Source organism: Saccoglossus kowalevskii, chromosome 7 (assembly GCF_978046115.1).
Source record: "Saccoglossus kowalevskii chromosome 7, keSacKowa6.1, whole genome shotgun sequence".
Classification (NCBI taxonomy): domain Eukaryota; kingdom Metazoa; phylum Hemichordata; class Enteropneusta; family Harrimaniidae; genus Saccoglossus; species Saccoglossus kowalevskii.
The window spans coordinates 26,340,298-26,359,065 of NC_140647.1; the positions used below are offsets into that span (position 1 = coordinate 26,340,298).

At 34.0% G+C, this 18,768-nt stretch overlaps 1 protein-coding gene across 1 annotated transcript; it reads right to left on the bottom strand.

The window, feature by feature from the left end:
* Positions 1–1,963: 1,963 nt before the first annotated feature.
* On the bottom strand, positions 1,964–17,171 carry LOC102810037 (short transient receptor potential channel 5-like). The gene is made up of 9 exons (XM_085501882.1): positions 16,932–17,171; positions 16,540–16,693; positions 15,743–15,912; positions 15,410–15,613; positions 4,578–5,344; positions 4,192–4,456; positions 3,372–3,551; positions 3,228–3,269; positions 1,964–2,086 (listed from the first exon to the last, which is right to left on the bottom strand). Exons 1-9 carry the CDS (start codon positions 17,169–17,171, stop codon positions 1,964–1,966), a joined length of 2,145 nt encoding a protein of 714 aa, XP_085358008.1.
* Positions 17,172–18,768: the final 1,597 nt, after the last annotated feature.

An 18,768-nucleotide genomic window follows, 5' to 3' on the forward strand; every position in this document is an offset into this window, starting at 1 on the left:
CAATCAAATATTTGTTATTCACAAAGAATTTGTCAACACTACTGTACATATACAAGATGTCTTTCAAGAACTATCTTTTTCCAGTGTTTATGTTTCCCAAGAATTTTTATATTTATATACAGGTGAGTCATAACAGATTTTTATAACAGTGTTAAGTTCTGCACTCTCGTGGGACAGTGCCATTGGAATCAATTCTGGATTTTGACTGATTTCATTTGTGTTTGTGGTATGTTTTACTTTTATTATTTGTGCACTAACTAAGTTTGAATCTTATCGGCCTCTCTCACTACTAAGTTGTTTCAAACCCTTTCCAGCCGTCACTGTAAAAGCTTCGACCCACATTTTTGATACCTGATACATACAAAAAATGTCATTCGTTTTCATAAAACAACTACGGATACATATGTGGAATTACATATTTTTTTGCAAATGGAATTAAATATTTTTAAAAGTCCAATTACATAAATATGAAAATTGTAAATTGCATATATATACGTAAATCAAATTACACGTATATTAAATTAATTACATATATATGTGAAAATCTAATATATACGTATATACAGAAATAAGCACGTGTGGAGGCAATTTAAATTATACCTTGATATTTCAAGATGTATTAAATCAATTACTGTTCATTCGGACGAAATGTATATTGTGTGTGATTTGTTACAGTTCTAGTACATGTTTAGATGTGACTGTTATTTTCTCAGAATTTTATATAGCTACTGATCCAATCTCATGTTGAAATAGAAAAAATAGCATTATAATATTTACACTGTTGACCATCATAACGGACAATTGAAACGAACACATTGTATTTAAGATAATACTATGCGAGTTGTCACAATTCCTGTACATATTTAGTGTTCGATGGAAGGCTTGATCAATTGGAAAGGTATGTGTCGGAATAATTGCATACGAAGTCATAAGTCATAATTGCATACGACAGGTACGTGTGTTGTTTCATTCTGTCGACGTGTAATTAAACAGCCATCTCTATTATTATGTCATTATTTTTAAACATTCAAATTAATAAAAGACGTTATAATCAATTTCGTTTGCCCTTTATTAATAACCAGCCTGTGCCCTCCACCATACTGCACCATGCATTCAATATAAACATAGATACACTTTACCGACATCACTGTTCTAATAAAAATATTAACGACACTTACAATCTGTGCTTATAAATGTCACTGTCCTGATGTGTTGGAATACAATTACCGAGGATAATAAATATTAAAATTCTAATCCATTTTATTCATATATTATTACTGTATGATAGTAAGATCTTTCTTATGTATTGTCGAGGAGACTGTGTGATCTAATCAGTTGTCGAACAATAAATCGTATAAATATATTATAAATATATTATAAATATATTGTATAAATAAATTGTATATCCGTTGTATTGTTTGATTCACATACTCATAACAACGAGAAAGATGTGTTTCTATGTACGTGTTATCGTATTTATATTAACTTATTTTATACCAACTTAAAATCATATTTATATCAACTTAAAACCATGTGTATATCAAAATAAAATCATGATTCGGTAAACTTATACGATGCAATACATACAAACAAAAGTATGATTCATTTGTAATATATTTCTAAAAGTGTTTACCGTATTGTTTTGGCAATATTGATTTCACAAGAGTTTAGTTACAACCAGCACATTTGTCACAAATATTCCTTCATTTAGATACCATATTTACTTCTATTATGGTGACATATGGTCATTAATTACTAACAACTTTAAGCAAAGCTATCCCCTAACACCATCACAATTAACTGTAAAATAAATGTAAATTCTTTTGTTTTACAAATGTTGTATCTATCAATTATGCATCATCATTCACCCGTATGTCTGTTCGTCCATGTGTCCATGCATCTATACTTGTCTGTCTCGTCGTATGGAACATGGCATTTTTTTCTAAGTAGGTATTGCGAATAGTCAACTGTATTTAAAAAATTGTTCTCGTCTGGTTTCAGTTGAGGTACATGCATCCTTAGTTGGCGGGTATGCTACACTTTCGTCACGGGCTTGGAAGTAGCGACATAGAAGTAACTTGGTCAGCTAGAAGAAAAACAAATTGGAAATTAACTTAAGTTAGAATGCTACACAAAAGTAAAAATATTATCATTTTCTTTATTTTCACATATTGGATATATCAATCACGAGGATTAAGGAAATGAAATAAAAATATAGGAATCACCGTACTCAGTTCAGAGAAAATAACATGTTTTCTCTGTTTGCAGGGTATTTAATATTGTTTCCTATGGCAAGGATGTATCTCACAATTTTGCTCGGTGACAAAAAGATACACAATGTCTTACATGGTACTCTTTGATGTCTATTAAAAAAATTAATGTTTTCAGCGGGGTTTAGTAGTTCGATACCATTTAAACATGGAAAAAATAATCACAGTAAATCATTCACGTCATACATATTTAAAGAAAAAAAGAAGAAAGAAGGATGTGTTTCTAAGAAAACATATGCAAAATAATCTAAAAGCGGCTATTTGAAACGTTTTCTATAGGATTCCGCGTGAACACATTATTTCATGAATAATTACACTAATATTCAAAATTCTTCAATTTTTCGTCACAGCCATATATAGCCCTCATAACACTACACATCACTTTTTTAGCATTGGTCCCCGAACAAAATTGTGATATATAATGTAATGTTTCTGCCATAGGAAAACATTGTAAACTATTCATAAAACGCATTTTGATCATTTTTCTGGGGGGCATTATTTCAGAATTTCGAACATTACAGTAACCCAACTCTTCTTGCTAGATTTCAAGTATTTCTGAGTATTTTTTAATGGCAGCAAACTACCTTAACGTGGAATGTGTTTTCATTGTGGTCTATACACTGCAGTTGATAAAATAGCATTTTATTCGTATTATTTTACCGTTTTTCTCAAAAAGTCAGATTGACAGTGAACCAAAAAAGTTCAGACACTGTTGACTCATACTAAAATGAATAATTGTAGACAGAATTTTATACAAAATATTGATATTGCGTTATGATCTAGCATAAAAAATCTCGCGAGAAGCGCTCAACCTTAATTGTAATAAGGATGTGCAAACAAATATCATTCGTATCTACAATGTGTAATTGAAGTAACTCATACAATGATAATAGTTCCATACCAACTTACGCTGCGACATAAATGTCGATTAAATCTATACTATGAATTTCCAATCACCTTTTCATACGTGAGTCCGGGTCTCGCAAAACTTGCCTTCACCTGAAATGATAACTCCATAATTAGTTTTTAGTACATGCTATACTATGCAAATAACCCCAAATTATATTATATTTGTTTCCACTGTTTATAAAGTCACTATACCTGGTGTTCCGAAACCTGTATCTGTTTGCCACATCGACACCTTGTCCAGTGATTAAGGAAAGCGAACCATGGCCAGGCGATGATATTATAGGGAGGACACAGGTTCCATCTGACTCCACTATCAATATAATGCATCCAATGACGCGTGCGCACAAACTTCCATTCAGTGTCAATTTCCTCCTAAGAGACATTTCAAGTATATAATCGATGACAAATGTATGAATGTACGAATATGTTATAATCACTGAGAGCAACTGAAAACTAAAACTGTGTTTGCGTCTAAGAATTTGGAATTTCTATATGCTGTTGCAATCTGATTTGCTTGTACAATCAACTAAACCATGCAATTGTTTCGATTTTTGAAGGATGGAGTAATATTATATCCAGTGCATTTTTTCTGATTGAAGCGGGAGGGTCGTCACCTGCGCACGCGTGGGAGTTGTTTTCCAAGCGACGATAACAACACACGCTAAGGCGCATGGGTAGACGCTATGGCCATCTAATGCATGCGCAGGTAACGACTCCCCCGTCACTGAATCTAAGATCGTTAAAAGACAATATCCAGTGTGATAAATATTTCTTTTCAACGTATTTTCGTACATATATAGCTGTCCAACATTTTCACATGTTACGAAATTCGTGTCATGGCGTAAATAATATATTACATTACTAACGACTTGAATTCGTCACATTTGTCGTGGTTTGTGTAATGTACATGTTGCTTTAACGGAGAGTGATGCATCGCATGAGACCCATATCCGACGCGTCGCAGCGCGGCGTCCCATACATATTTACATTATGCTGTCTTGGCTATGTTTACCTGAACTTTCGAGTACGTGTCAGACATCATTGCAATGATCACGTTTAGAAAGACTAGAATAACAGTCACACAGTATATCGAGTACATGAGTTTACCAGACTGCTCTAGAGGCATAAGTTCATCGTACGTCAGATGGGAGTCGCCGTTCACCGAATCGTTCGTGGTTGATGACGTATTTGGAGAGCAGGAATCAATGATGGACAGAGACGCGATGTCGTGTACTCCGAATAGTGCCCAGAATAGTTTTGCTATCATATAATCAAATCTGCAAGGAAAAAAAAATGTTTGTTGTATGTAATTTATTGTCACATTCCTGACTAGTTACATGCAGTGAAGCGCTTGACTGGTAGAATGTGCGACATATAGGAACATTATGTTCAACGTACCCTTTGTAGCGTAAATGTTCACCAGGTATATCATCATATAAAAGAAACAATCCAAAAGCAAAGGAGGTTCCTATCAGCAAGAATGCGCAGAAGAAGCGTATTACATCGGGAACCATCTTCTGAAAGGAGAGCAGCATCTTACCTAGGAAATAGCTGTTCTCCAGTAATCGCATTCCTTGCAGGACACCTATAGTAATAGTAAAGCAGGCAAGTGGGCGCATACTGGTTGTTGACAAGTCATGTACAACAATGATGTCCACGCCGACCTTGGTGTAAAGTGCGAGAAGCATAACCAGCCAAAATATATAGGTGAGTCTCCATACATCGATGAGGTATTGTTTGAGACCACGATATCTGATTACATTATATTCTTTCAAAAAGGAACCTATCACCCACAGAAAGTGGTACATCATCGGCAACGAAGTGCTAACAAAATGCTCAAAGTCAATGACATTGATGGCCGCATTCTTGTTTGAACCTGAGTGAAGTAAGGTTATACTTTTCTTGATGTGAATCGCCAAGAAAATGAGAAACGAGAAGGTTTCCATCATAAAAGATGTTCTTGGGAGGAAGACGTATTCAGCGATTTTGCTATATGGCCACACGATTGCGATCATTGCAAGAACCGGTTGGAGAAATCCGAATATGAGAATCTCGTATGGTAGTCTCACCATAGACCAACCAAAGCCAAACTCCCGACACCATTTCGGCTGCCCCTTCATCCATTCAATAGCTATTGCTTGCTGGCAGTTGTACTCTGACACAAACTGTAAAATACAATAAATTGTATTCACCAATGAATGTATGAGAATGATCTGTATAAGAAAGGAAGTCAGACTCTGTATAATTTATTTAACATGTGTTATATAATAATATTATTATTATTATATTATGCCTCACATGTGATCGCAATTAAGCTGTGGGCTAAAACATAAAAGTAAATCAGAAAGCAACCTTGTTAAAATCAACCAGGGTTTACTGCTTGATAGGTGACAAGACCTAAGACTCAAGTCTTTCTGCTTCCTGGAAATTGTGACCTTCTCTGTGGTTGTTGGGTCTTCAATTAGGTGTCAGGAGTCGTTTGCATGCTGTGGTCTATCATATAGAATGTGACTTAGGCCATCAGATGTTAACCAAAAGTTCAAGTCAAATGTTCAAGTTGTTCAAGTCAAATATTCAAGTTGTTCAAGTCAAATGTTCACGTTGTTCAAGTCAAATGTTCAAGTTGTTCAAGTCAAATATTCAAGTTGCTCAAGTCAAATGTTCACGTTGTTCAAGTCAAATGTTCAAGTTGTTCAAGTCAATTGTTCACGTTGTTCAAGTCAAATGACCAAGTTGTTCAAGTCAAATGTTCACGTTGTTCAAGACAAATGTTCACGTTGTTCAAGTCAAATGTTCAAGTTGTAAAAGTCAATTGTTCATGTTGTCCAAGTCAAATGTTCACGTTGTTCAAGTCAAATGTTCAAGTTGTTCAAGTCAAATGTTCACGTTGTTCAAGTCAAATGTTCAAGTAGTTCAAGTCAAATGTTCAAGTTGTTCAAGTCAAATGTCCAAGATGTCCAAGTCAAATGTTTAAGTTGTCCAGGTCAAATGTTCACGGCGTTTAAGTCAAATGTTCACGTTGTTCAAGTCAAATGTTCAAGTTGTTCAAGTCAAATGTTCAAGTTGTTCAAGTCAATTGTTCAAGTTGTTCAAGTCAAATGTTCACGTTGTTCAAGACAAATGTTCACGTTGTTCAAGTCAAATGTTCAAGTTGTAAAAGTCAATTGTTCATGTTGTCCAAGTCAAATGTTCACGTTGTTCAAGTCAAATGTTCAAGTTGTTCAAGTCAAATGTTCACGTTGTTCAAGACAAATGTTCAAGTTGTAAAAGTCAATTGTTCAAGTTGTTCAAGTCAAATGTTCAAGTTGTCCAAGTCAAATGTTTAAGTTGTCCAAGCCAAATGTTCACGGTGTTCAAGTCAAATGTTCACGTTGTTCAATTCAAATGTTCAAGTTGTAAAAGTCAATTGTTCAAGTTGTCCAAGTCAAATGCTCAAGTTGTTCAAGTCAAATGTTCACGTTGTTCAAGAAAAATGTTCAAGTTGTAAAAGTCAATTGTTCTAGTTGTCCAAGTCAAATGTTCAAGTTGTTCAAGTTGTATGTTCACGTTGTTCAAGACAAATGTTCAAGTTGTAAAAGTCAATTGTTCAAGTTGTCCAAGTCTAATGTTCACGTTGTTCAAGTCAAATGTTCAAGTTGTTCAAGTCAAATGTTCACGTTGTTCAAGACAAATGTTCAAGTTGTAAAAGTCAATTGTTCAAGTTGTCTAAGTCAATTGTTCAAGTTGTTCAAGACAAATTGTTCACGTTTTTCAAGACAAATGTTCAAGTTGTAAAAGTCAATTGTTCAAGTTGTCCAAGTCAAATGTTCAAGTTGTTCAAGTCAAATGTTCACGTTGTTCAAGACAAATGTTCACGTTGTTCAAGTCAAATGTTCACGTTGTCCAAGTCAATTGTTCAAGTTGTTCAAGTCAATTGTTCAAGTTGTTCAAGTCAAATGTTCAAGTTGTTCAAGTCAAATGTTCACGTTGTTCAAGTCAAATGCTCAAGTTGTTCAAGTCAAATGTTCACGTTGTTCAAGAAAAATGTTCAAGTTGTAAAAGTCAATTGTTCTAGTTGTCCAAGTCAAATGTTCAAGTTGTTCAAGTTGTATGTTCACGTTGTTCAAGACAAATGTTCAAGTTGTAAAAGTCAATTGTTCAAGTTGTCCAAGTCTAATGTTCACGTTGTTCAAGTCAAATGTTCAAGTTGTTCAAGTCAAATGTTCACGTTGTTCAAGACAAATGTTCAAGTTGTAAAAGTCAATTGTTCAAGTTGTCTAAGTCAATTGTTCAAGTTGTTCAAGACAAATTGTTCACGTTTTTCAAGACAAATGTTCAAGTTGTAAAAGTCAATTGTTCAAGTTGTCCAAGTCAAATGTTCAAGTTGTTCAAGTCAAATGTTCACGTTGTTCAAGACAAATGTTCACGTTGTTCAAGTCAAATGTTCACGTTGTCCAAGTCAATTGTTCAAGTTGTTCAAGTCAATTGTTCAAGTTGTTCAAGTCAAATGTTCAAGTTGTTCAAGTCAAATGTTCACGTTGTTCAAGTCAAATGTTCAAGTTGTAAAAGTCAATTGTTCAAGTTGTTCAAGTCAATTGTTCAAGTTGTTCAAGACAAATGTTCACGTTGTTCAAGACAAATGTTCAAGTTGTCCAAATCAATTGTTCAAGTTGTTCACGACAAATGTTCACGTTGTTCAAGACAAATGTTCAAGTTGTAAAAGTCAATTGTTCAAGTTGTTCAAGACAAATGTTCAAGTTGTTCAAGACAAATGTTCACGTTGTTCAAGTCAAATGTTCACGTTGTCCAAGTCAATTGTTCAAGTTGTTCAAGTCAATTGTTCAAGTTGTTCAAGTCAAATGTTCAAGTAGTTCAAGTCAAATGTTCACGTTGTTCAAGCCAAATGTTCACGTTGTTCAAGACAAATGTTCAAGTTGTAAAAGTCAATTGTTCAAGTTGTTCAAGTCAATTGTTCAAGTTGTTCAAGACAAATGTTCACGTTGTTCAAGACAAATGTTCAAGTTGTCCAAATCAATTGTTCAAGTTGTTCACGACAAATGTTCACGTTGTTCAAGACAAATGTTCAAGTTGTAAAAGTCAATTGTTCAAGTTGTTCAAGTCAAATGTCCAAGTTGTTCAAGTCAAATGTTCACGTTGTTCAAGACAAATGTTCACGTTGTTCAAGTCAAATGTTCAAGTTGTAAAAGTCAATTGTTCATGTTGTCCTAGTCAAATGTTCACGTTGTTCAAGTCAAATGTTCAAGTTGTTCAAGTCAAATGTTCACGTTGTTCAAGTCAAATGTTCAAGTAGTTCAAGTCAAATGTTCAAGTTGTTCAAGTCAAATGTCCAAGATGTCCAAGTCAAATGTTTAAGTTGTCCAGGTCAAATGTTCACGGTGTTTAAGTCAAATGTTCACGTTGTTCAAGTCAAATGTTCAAGTTGTTCAAGTCAAATGTTCAAGTTGTTCAAGTCAATTGTTCAAGTTGTTCAATTCAAATGTTCACGTTGTTCAAGACAAATGTTCACGTTGTTCAAGTCAAATGTTCAAGTTGTAAAAGTCAATTGTTCATGTTGTCCAAGTCAAATGTTCACGTTGTTCAAGTCAAATGTTCAAGTTGTTCAAGTCAAATGTTCACGTTGTTCAAGACAATTGTTCAAGTTGTAAAAGTCAATTGTTCAAGTTGTTCAAGTCAAATGTTCAAGTTGTCCAAGTCAAATGTTTAAGTAGTCCAAGCCAAATGTTCACGGTGTTCAAGTCAAATGTTCACGTTGTTCAAGAAAAATGTTCAAGTTGTAAAAGTCAATTGTTCTAGTTGTCCAAGACAAATGTTCAAGTTGTATGTTCACGTTGTTCAAGACAAATGTTCAAGTTGTAAAAGTCAATTGTTCAAGTTGTCCAAGTCTAATGTTCACGTTGTTCAAGTCAAATGTTCAAGTTGTTCAAGACAAATGTTCAAGTTGTAAAAGTCAATTGTTCAAGTTGTCCAAGTCAAATGTTCAAGTTGTTCAAGTCAAATGTTCACGTTATTCAAGACAAATGTTCACGTTGTTCAAGTCAAATGTTCACGTTGTCCAAGTCAATTGTTCAAGTTGTTCAAGTCAAATGTTCACGTTGTTCAAGTCAAATGTTCACGTTGTTCAAGACAAATGTTCAAGTTGTAAAAGTCAATTGTTCAAGTTGTTCAAGTCAATTGTTCAAGTTGTTCAAGACAAATGTTCACGTTGTTCAAGACAAATGTTCAAGTTGTCCAAATCAATTGTTCAAGTTGTTCACGACAAATGTTCACGTTGTTCAAGACAAATGTTCAAGTTGTAAAAGTCAATTGTTCAAGTTGTTCAAGACAAATGTTCAAGTTGTTCAAGACAAATGTTCACGTTGTTCAAGTCAAATGTTCACGTTGTCCAAGTCAATTGTTCAAGTTGTTCAAGTCAATTGTTCAAGTTGTTCAAGTCAAATGTTCAAGTTGTTCAAGTCAAATGTTCACGTTGTTCAAGTCAAATGTTCACGTTGTTCACGACAAATGTTCACGCTGTTCAAGACAAATGTTCAAGTTGTAAAAGTAAATTGTTCAAGTTGTTCAAGACAAATGTTCAAGTTGTTCAAGACAAATGTTCACGTTGTTCAAGACAAATGTTCAAGTTGTCCAAATCAATTGTTCAAGTTGTTCACGACAAATGTTCACGTTGTTCAAGACAAATGTTCAAGTTGTAAAAGTCAATTGTTCAAGTTGTTCAAGTCAAATGTTCAAGTTGTTCAAGTCAAATGTTCAAGTTGTAAAAGTCAATTGTTCAAGTTGTCCAAGTCAAATGTTCAAGTTGTTCAAGTCAAATGTTCACGTTGTTCAAGACAAATGTTCAAGTTGTAAAAGTCAATTGTTCAAGTTGTCCAAGTCAAATGTTCACGTTGTTCAAGTCAAATGTTCAAGTTGTTCAAGTCAAATGTTCACGTTGTTCAAGACAAATGTTCAAGTTGTAAAAGTCAATTGTTCAAGTTGTTCAAGACAAATGTTCACGTTGTTCAAGACAAATGTTCAAGTTGTAAAAGTCAATTGTTCAAGTTGTTCAAGACAAATGTTCACGTTGTTCAAGACAAATGTTCAAGTTGTAAAAGTCAATTGTTCAAGTTGTTCAAGACAAATGTAATAGTTGTTCAAGACAAATAAATGTTCACGTTGTTCAAGTCAAATGTTCACGTTGTCCAAGTCAATTGTTCAAGTTGTTCAAGTCAATTGTTCAAGTTGTTCAAGTCAAATGTTCAAGTTGTTCTAGTCAAATGTTCACGTTGTTCAAGACAAATGTTCAAGTTGTTCAAGACAAATGTTCAAGTTGTAAAAGTCAATTGTTCAAGTTGTCCAAGTCAATTGTTCAAGTTGTTCAAGACAAATGTTCACGTTGTTCAAGACAAATGTTCAAGTTTTAAAAGTCAAATGTTCAAGTTGTTCAAGTCAAATGTTCAAGTTGTTCAAGTCAATTGTTCAAGTTGTTCAAGTCAAATGCTCACGTTGTTCAAGACAAATGTCCACGTTGTTCAAGTCAAATGTTCAAGTTGTTCAAGTCAATTGTTCAAGTTGTCCAAGTCAAATGTTCAAGTTGTTCAAGTCAAATGTTCAAGTTGTTCAAGTCAAATGTTCACGTTGTTCAAGACAAATGTTCACGTTGTTCAAGACAAATGTTCAAGTTGTAAAAGTCAATTGTTCAAGTTGTTCAAGACAAATGTTCAAGTTGTTCAAGACAAATGTTCACGTTGTTCAAGACAAATGTTCAAGTTGTCCAAATCAATTGTTCAAGTTGTTCACGACAAATGTTCACGTTGTTCAAGACAAATGTTCAAGTTGTAAAAGTCAATTGTTCAAGTTGTTCAAGTCAAATGTTCAAGTTGTAAAAGTCAATTGTTCAAGTTGTCCAAGTCAAATGTTCAAGTTGTTCAAGTCAAATGTTCACGTTGTTCAAGACAAATGTTCAAGTTGTAAAAGTCAATTGTTCAAGTTGTCCAAGTCAAATGTTCACGTTGTTCAAGTCAAATGTTCAAGTTGTTCAAGTCAAATGTTCACATTGTTCAAGACAAATGTTCAAGTTGTAAAAGTCAATTGTTCAAGTTGTTCAAGACAAATGTTCACGTTGTTCAAGACAAATGTTCAAGTTGTAAAAGTCAATTGTTCAAGTTGTTCAAGACAAATGTAATAGTTGTTCAAGTCAATTGTTCAAGTTGTTCAAGTCAAATGTTCAAGTTGTTCTAGTCAAATGTTCACGTTGTTCAAGACAAATGTTCAAGTTGTTCAAGACAAATGTTCAAGTTGTAAAAGTCAATTGTTCAAGTTGTCCAAGTCAATTGTTCAAGTTGTTCAAGACAAATGTTCACGTTGTTCAAGTCAAATGTTCACGTTGTTCAAGTCAAATGTTCAAGTTGTAAAAGTCAATTGTTCAAGTTGTCCAAGTCAAATGTTCAAGTTGTTCAAGTCAAATGTTCACGTTGTTCAAGACAAATGTTCAAGTTGTAAAAGTCAATTGTTCAAGTTGTCCAAGTCAAATGTTCACGTTGTTCAAGTCAAATGTTCAAGTTGTTCAAGTCAAATGTTCACGTTGTTCAAGACAAATGTTCAAGTTGTAAAAGTCAATTGTTCAAGTTGTTCAAGACAAATGTTCACGTTGTTCAAGACAAATGTTCAAGTTGTAAAAGTCAATTGTTCAAGTTGTTCAAGACAAATGTAATAGTTGTTCAAGACAAATGTTCACGTTGTTCAAGTCAAATGTTCACGTTGTCCAAGTCAATTGTTCAAGTTGTTCAAGTCAAATGTTCAAGTTGTAAAAGTCAATTGTTCAAGTTGTCCAAGTCAAATGTTCAAGTTGTTCAAGTCAAATGTTCACGTTGTTCAAGACAAATGTTCAAGTTGTAAAAGTCAATTGTTCAAGTTGTCCAAGTCAAATGTTCACGTTGTTCAAGTCAAATGTTCAAGTTGTTCAAGTCAAATGTTCACATTGTTCAAGACAAATGTTCAAGTTGTAAAAGTCAATTGTTCAAGTTGTTCAAGACAAATGTTCACGTTGTTCAAGACAAATGTTCAAGTTGTAAAAGTCAATTGTTCAAGTTGTTCAAGACAAATGTAATAGTTGTTCAAGTCAATTGTTCAAGTTGTTCAAGTCAAATGTTCAAGTTGTTCTAGTCAAATGTTCACGTTGTTCAAGACAAATGTTCAAGTTGTTCAAGACAAATGTTCAAGTTGTAAAAGTCAATTGTTCAAGTTGTCCAAGTCAATTGTTCAAGTTGTTCAAGACAAATGTTCACGTTGTTCAAGTCAAATGTTCACGTTGTTCAAGTCAAATGTTCAAGTTGTAAAAGTCAATTGTTCAAGTTGTCCAAGTCAAATGTTCAAGTTGTTCAAGTCAAATGTTCACGTTGTTCAAGACAAATGTTCAAGTTGTAAAAGTCAATTGTTCAAGTTGTCCAAGTCAAATGTTCACGTTGTTCAAGTCAAATGTTCAAGTTGTTCAAGTCAAATGTTCACGTTGTTCAAGACAAATGTTCAAGTTGTAAAAGTCAATTGTTCAAGTTGTTCAAGACAAATGTTCACGTTGTTCAAGACAAATGTTCAAGTTGTAAAAGTCAATTGTTCAAGTTGTTCAAGACAAATGTAATAGTTGTTCAAGACAAATGTTCACGTTGTTCAAGTCAAATGTTCACGTTGTCCAAGTCAATTGTTCAAGTTGTTCAAGTCAATTGTTCAAGTTGTTCAAGTCAAATGTTCAAGTTGTTCTAGTCAAATGTTCACGTTGTTCAAGACAAATGTTCAAGTTGTAAAAGTCAATTGTTCAAGTTGTCCAAGTCAATTGTTCAAGTTGTTCAAGACAAATGTTCACGTTGTTCAAGACAAATGTTCAAGTTTTAAAAGTCAAATGTTCAAGTTGTTCAAGTCAAATGTTCAAGTTGTTCAAGTCAATTGTTCAAGTTGTTCAAGTCAAATGCTCACGTTGTTCAAGACAAATGTCCACGTTGTTCAAGTCAAATGTTCAAGTTGTTCAAGTCAATTGTTCAAGTTGTCCAAGTCAAATGTTCAAGTTGTTCAAGTCAAATGTTCAAGTTGTTCAAGTCAAATGTTCACGTTGTTCAAGACAAATGTTCACGTTGTTCAAGACAAATGTTCAAGTTGTAAAAGTCAATTGTTCAAGTTGTTCAAGACAAATGTTCAAGTTGTTCAAGACAAATGTTCACGTTGTTCAAGACAAATGTTCAAGTTGTCCAAATCAATTGTTCAAGTTGTTCACGACAAATGTTCACGTTGTTCAAGACAAATGTTCAAGTTGTAAAAGTCAATTGTTCAAGTTGTTCAAGTCAAATGTTCAAGTTGTAAAAGTCAATTGTTCAAGTTGTCCAAGTCAAATGTTCAAGTTGTTCAAGTCAAATGTTCACGTTGTTCAAGACAAATGTTCAAGTTGTAAAAGTCAATTGTTCAAGTTGTCCAAGTCAAATGTTCACGTTGTTCAAGTCAAATGTTCAAGTTGTTCAAGTCAAATGTTCACATTGTTCAAGACAAATGTTCAAGTTGTAAAAGTCAATTGTTCAAGTTGTTCAAGACAAATGTTCACGTTGTTCAAGACAAATGTTCAAGTTGTAAAAGTCAATTGTTCAAGTTGTTCAAGACAAATGTAATAGTTGTTCAAGACAAATGTTCACGTTGTTCAAGTCAAATGTTCACGTTGTCCAAGTCAATTGTTCAAGTTGTTCAAGTCAATTGTTCAAGTTGTTCAAGTCAAATGTTCAAGTTGTTCTAGTCAAATGTTCACGTTGTTCAAGACAAATGTTCAAGTTGTTCAAGACAAATGTTCAAGTTGTAAAAGTCAATTGTTCAAGTTGTCCAAGTCAATTGTTCAAGTTGTTCAAGACAAATGTTCACGTTGTTCAAGACAAATGTTCAAGTTGTAAAAGTCAAATGTTCAAGTTGTTCAAGTCAATTGTTCAAGTTGTTCAAGTCAAATGCTCACGTTGTTCAAGACAAATGTTCACGTTGTTCATGTCAAATGTTCAAGTTGTTCAAGTCAATTGTTCAAGTTGTCCAAGTCAAATGTTCAAGTTGTTCAAGTCAAATGTTCAAGTTGTTCAAGTCAAATGTTCACGTTGTTCAAGACAAATGTTCAAGTTGTAAAAGTCAATTGTTCAAGTTGTCCAAGTCAAATGTTCAAGTTGTTCAAGTCAAATGTTCAAGTTGTCCAAGTCAAATGCTCAAGTTGTTCAAGTCAAATGTTCAAGTTGTCCAAGTCAATTGTTCAAGTTGTTCAAGACAAATGTTCACGTTGTTCAAGTCAAATGTTCAAGTTGATCAAGACAAATGTTCACGTTGTTCAAGACAAATGTTCAAGTTGTCCAAATCAATTGTTCAAGTTGTTCACGACAAATGTTCACGTTGTTCAAGACAAATGTTCAAGTTGTTCAAGTCAAATGCTTAAGTTGTTCAAGTCAAATGTTCAAGTTGTCCAAGTCAATTGTTCAAGTTGTTCAAGACAAATGTTCAAGTTGTAAAAGTCAATTGTTCAAGTTGTTCAAACAAATGTTCAAGTTGTTCAAGTCAAATGCTTAAGTTGTTCAAGTCAAATGTTCAAGTTGTCCAAGTCAATTGTTCAAGTTGTTCAAGACAAATGTTCACGTTGTTCAAGTCAAATGTTCAAGTTGTAAAAGTAAATTGTTCAAGTTGTCCAAGTCAAATGTTCAAGTTGTTCAAGTCAAATGTTCAAGTTGTCCAAGTCAAATGTTCAAGTTGTTCAAGTCAAATGTTCAAGTTGTCCAAGTCAAATGCTCAAGTTGTTCAAGTCAAATGTTCAAGTTGTCCAAGTCAAATATTCAACTTGTTCAAGTCAAATGTTCACGTTATTCAAGTCAAATGATCAAAGCGATACGAAATAGTACTTATAGCAGTCACCCACAACCACAAGAATAATGAGAAAAAAATTAACATGGATGCTATGCTGCTGGAAATGGTTATTATGATCTGTACAGCCCATAATTGTTGCCACCTTGACCTACACTTTAAATCTAAAGTGTACCGTTCCTATATTGTTTAGAAGTAAAGCAAATGTGTTTTTCATTATGATATACAAATAATAGACATATCAAAATATTTTGAGCGTGGAATTGATGATAATTGTCATGAAAAAACCATTACTTGTAAACAATAATAATTTTATATACATGTAATATAATTAAATCTCATGAAATATAAATTAGTGCACGAACGCAATTCATAAACAATTACATAATTACCTCTTTTTGATAGGTATCCACAGCACTGTGTAACAATCCCCAACGTTTTTCCGGGTATTGACCACAAGTATAACAGTTGCTTTGATTGGTGCATTGTTGCCGTGGCCCTTCTAATAGCACATCTACTTCCGGTGAGTCTTTGCAAAATGACAAAATCTGACTCGGGAATTTTGCGATTTTCTTAATTAATTCTTCATATTCGTACTGCTGACATGACCACATAAATTCACAATGAGAACTCGTTATGAAGCGCAGCACCATATCTTATTATTACTGGTATCTTGCGTAGAACAGTTGTAAAATAGTTAACTATTAAACTATATATAAACTGACCTTAAATGTGCCTTCAAAATCACTCAGAATTCGCATTTTCTCTAGCTTCAATCTTAGGTGAAAAGATGTTGCTATGACATTTTTCTTCGTGAGGGAAATATACGCAGGACTGGAAAGAGCCGCATAATACTTTAGGCGTTGCAAACTGTTACTCACGCACGTGTCATCCACTGTTATTAAAAACGATGTTATATATATTTTTTATGATTTTCTATAGTATTAAACTAATGTGTATAGCAAGATATTTTTTATGTGGCGTTAGTCTACAAAGACTGGTGGCAGAGAGTTAAAACCACGTCCATCCCATACAACTCTCATCACCAGCGTTTCGCTTTTACATTTGATTTAAATAAATTTAATAGGTGATTTTCCGTACAATTGCGAGATCTCGCGAGATGCATGAAAGACGCGCGTCGAACGTCTGCCGCAAAAATCGCTTACATTGACCGGCCGATCTTCGACAGAGGAATATTGCTTCCGAATACCCTTACTTAATCGAATTGCCCATCATCAAATGTGGACAGCACATTATTAATCATGGAAATGTCCCCAAAATACTTTCGCGTTTGTCGAATCGCACGCGATGTTTGACGCGACTACGACGCTATGACCTTTGTTTGTCCTGTTTTACGTTCGATTTCACGCATAACGCGTGATTCTCGCAGTGAACGGAAAATGGTCTATTATGAAATGTGACACACTCTTATAAAAGTATATGTTTGCAAAGATCTAGGAAATATGAGAGTTATCAATTTTAAAAATGACAAAACTGTGGTTTAATCTAATAATGAACTCACGATTCAGTAGTCTTGTTTCATCAATTTCGGCTGCTCCGTTCCTTAGCAACAAATCGATCAAATGTAGGTGATCGTTCTCGGCAGCAAGTTGTAATGCTGTGACTTTATAGCAGTGGCGGGTACCTTCATAGTTTATGTCGATGTATGGTTCTTGCTGGAAAATCAAAAATCGAAGGAAAAAAAACAATCTGATAACTTGTACACAAATCAATAGATTTTCTTCCCAGGAGAATAGTATTTTAATGTGATACAGAACATATCTACCCCACGTGTCTGCATCCCGACTTTTGATGACTGATAACATTACATTTAATGAAAGAAGTGGAATAATACATTTTCATTGTTGTGTATCTCAATTTTAGAAACAGCGTGGTGTTGTAGATTATTCTTACCTTCAAGAAGTTTCTTACTCCTAATACGTCGGCTTTTTCTGTTAAATCGAGCAGTTTCTCTTCCGGGACATTCGATTTTTGATTTAAGAAATCCTCCGATTGAAAACTATCTATACTCCAAAGACTCTCTTCGAATGCGAGTTGGAATACAGTTGAATAACGCCTTGTGACTCTGTAGTCGACTTTCAGTGTGTTCTGGGGGTTGGCACCGTAGCCTATTTCTTGTAGACAGTTCTCCATCTGGTCGCCGCTCAGGAAGCCGTGGTTGATTCAAGTTTACCACTGGGAACAATGTGTCGATTATCTGAAATGATTAAATTATACTAACTATAAACTTACGTGATATAATATTCACGTGATTTTTGCAATTTTGAACATTCATCAAAGCTCTCACGGGGTTCATCTTGTTACTCACAATCTAAATATTCATTAAAATTCGATGGTCGTCACGGCCTCGTCCGTTTGAATTGGTTCGTCTTTTGTGTAAATTAATTAAACAACGCATTCGACCCACGTTCGTATACGTCGCCTTGCGTTGCATGGTACTCATCCTCAACGCACGCGATCGCTACGATCCCCGTGTTTTAAAACTCACCTCCCAGTGGATTGTTCCGATACTACGCGTAAAGTATATTTTGTTTGTCACTATTTCGTACCTGGGAAAAGTACATATATTATTGGATACGGTGGATTTATTTTAATACACAGCACGTCAAACATAAGTCTTGTTATGCGTCGTGGTACCGTCATAACTACACAAAAACGTGCTGGCAGTATATCCAATGTGTATTTGTCATTGAATACGCCGGTAGAATACGTAAATCAATGACTCGTTCAGCATATTAATATTTTAATAAATATGTGTTTAATTTATGGACCAATTCATGAAATTACATGTCATAATATGTATGATATGGTGCAGATAAAAACAAAGACTACAATCATGTGGGGGTATAGACAATCAAAAGGCAGCTCCTGTCATTTTATTTCATTTTGCCATAATAGTAATCAATGACGTCACTAAAATGAAACACTTTTTGGTCTAATATCGGCCGATATTGTTGCTATATTACCTTGGCAAACTTTAAAATTTAGTTTAAACTTGATATTGCAAAACACACTTGAATTTTAGCAACACCATAAATACGATTGGTCTGATATGTAATTGGCATAGTTGCCAGAAATATTCTTCCAATGAAGTCGTCCTTGTAAACGGAACAAAATTAAACATGTTTCTACATTTGTATATTATTTAGGTTAATATAAACCATGTAATTGTTCCCAGGAATAGGAATACGTATTAAGGTAGTTTGCTACCATTAAAACATATATGCCTATATAGGTGAACATATATTTGTTTCAGAATTTTGAACATTCCAGTAACCCAACCCTACTTGCTGGATTTCAAGGATTTCTTAGTATGTTTTTAATGGCGAATTAACTTAAAGACGTTGTATCGAATCGTACTTCCTAATCACAGAGTGCGGTTTGTACAATCTATATTGCTGACTTATCAATACAATGTCCAATTAATATTTAAAGGGAACCTCAATCCAAACAACATAATGAACTCCCAAGAAAAAGCTCCATAAATGTAGGAGAATGCAATTTACATTTTTGTTGTATCACTTTTCATTCTCTAGATATTCCACTTTTCATCAGTATTACGTAGTCATACTACGGATGAAATAATTTTCTCAATTTCTGACAACAGATTCTATGATGTCATACTTTACCCATAATCCTTTGCTTGAGAATCAAGATGGCTGACTACATAATAACGATGAAAAGTTGAATATCTAGAGAATGAAAACTGTTATAATAAAAGTGTAAATTG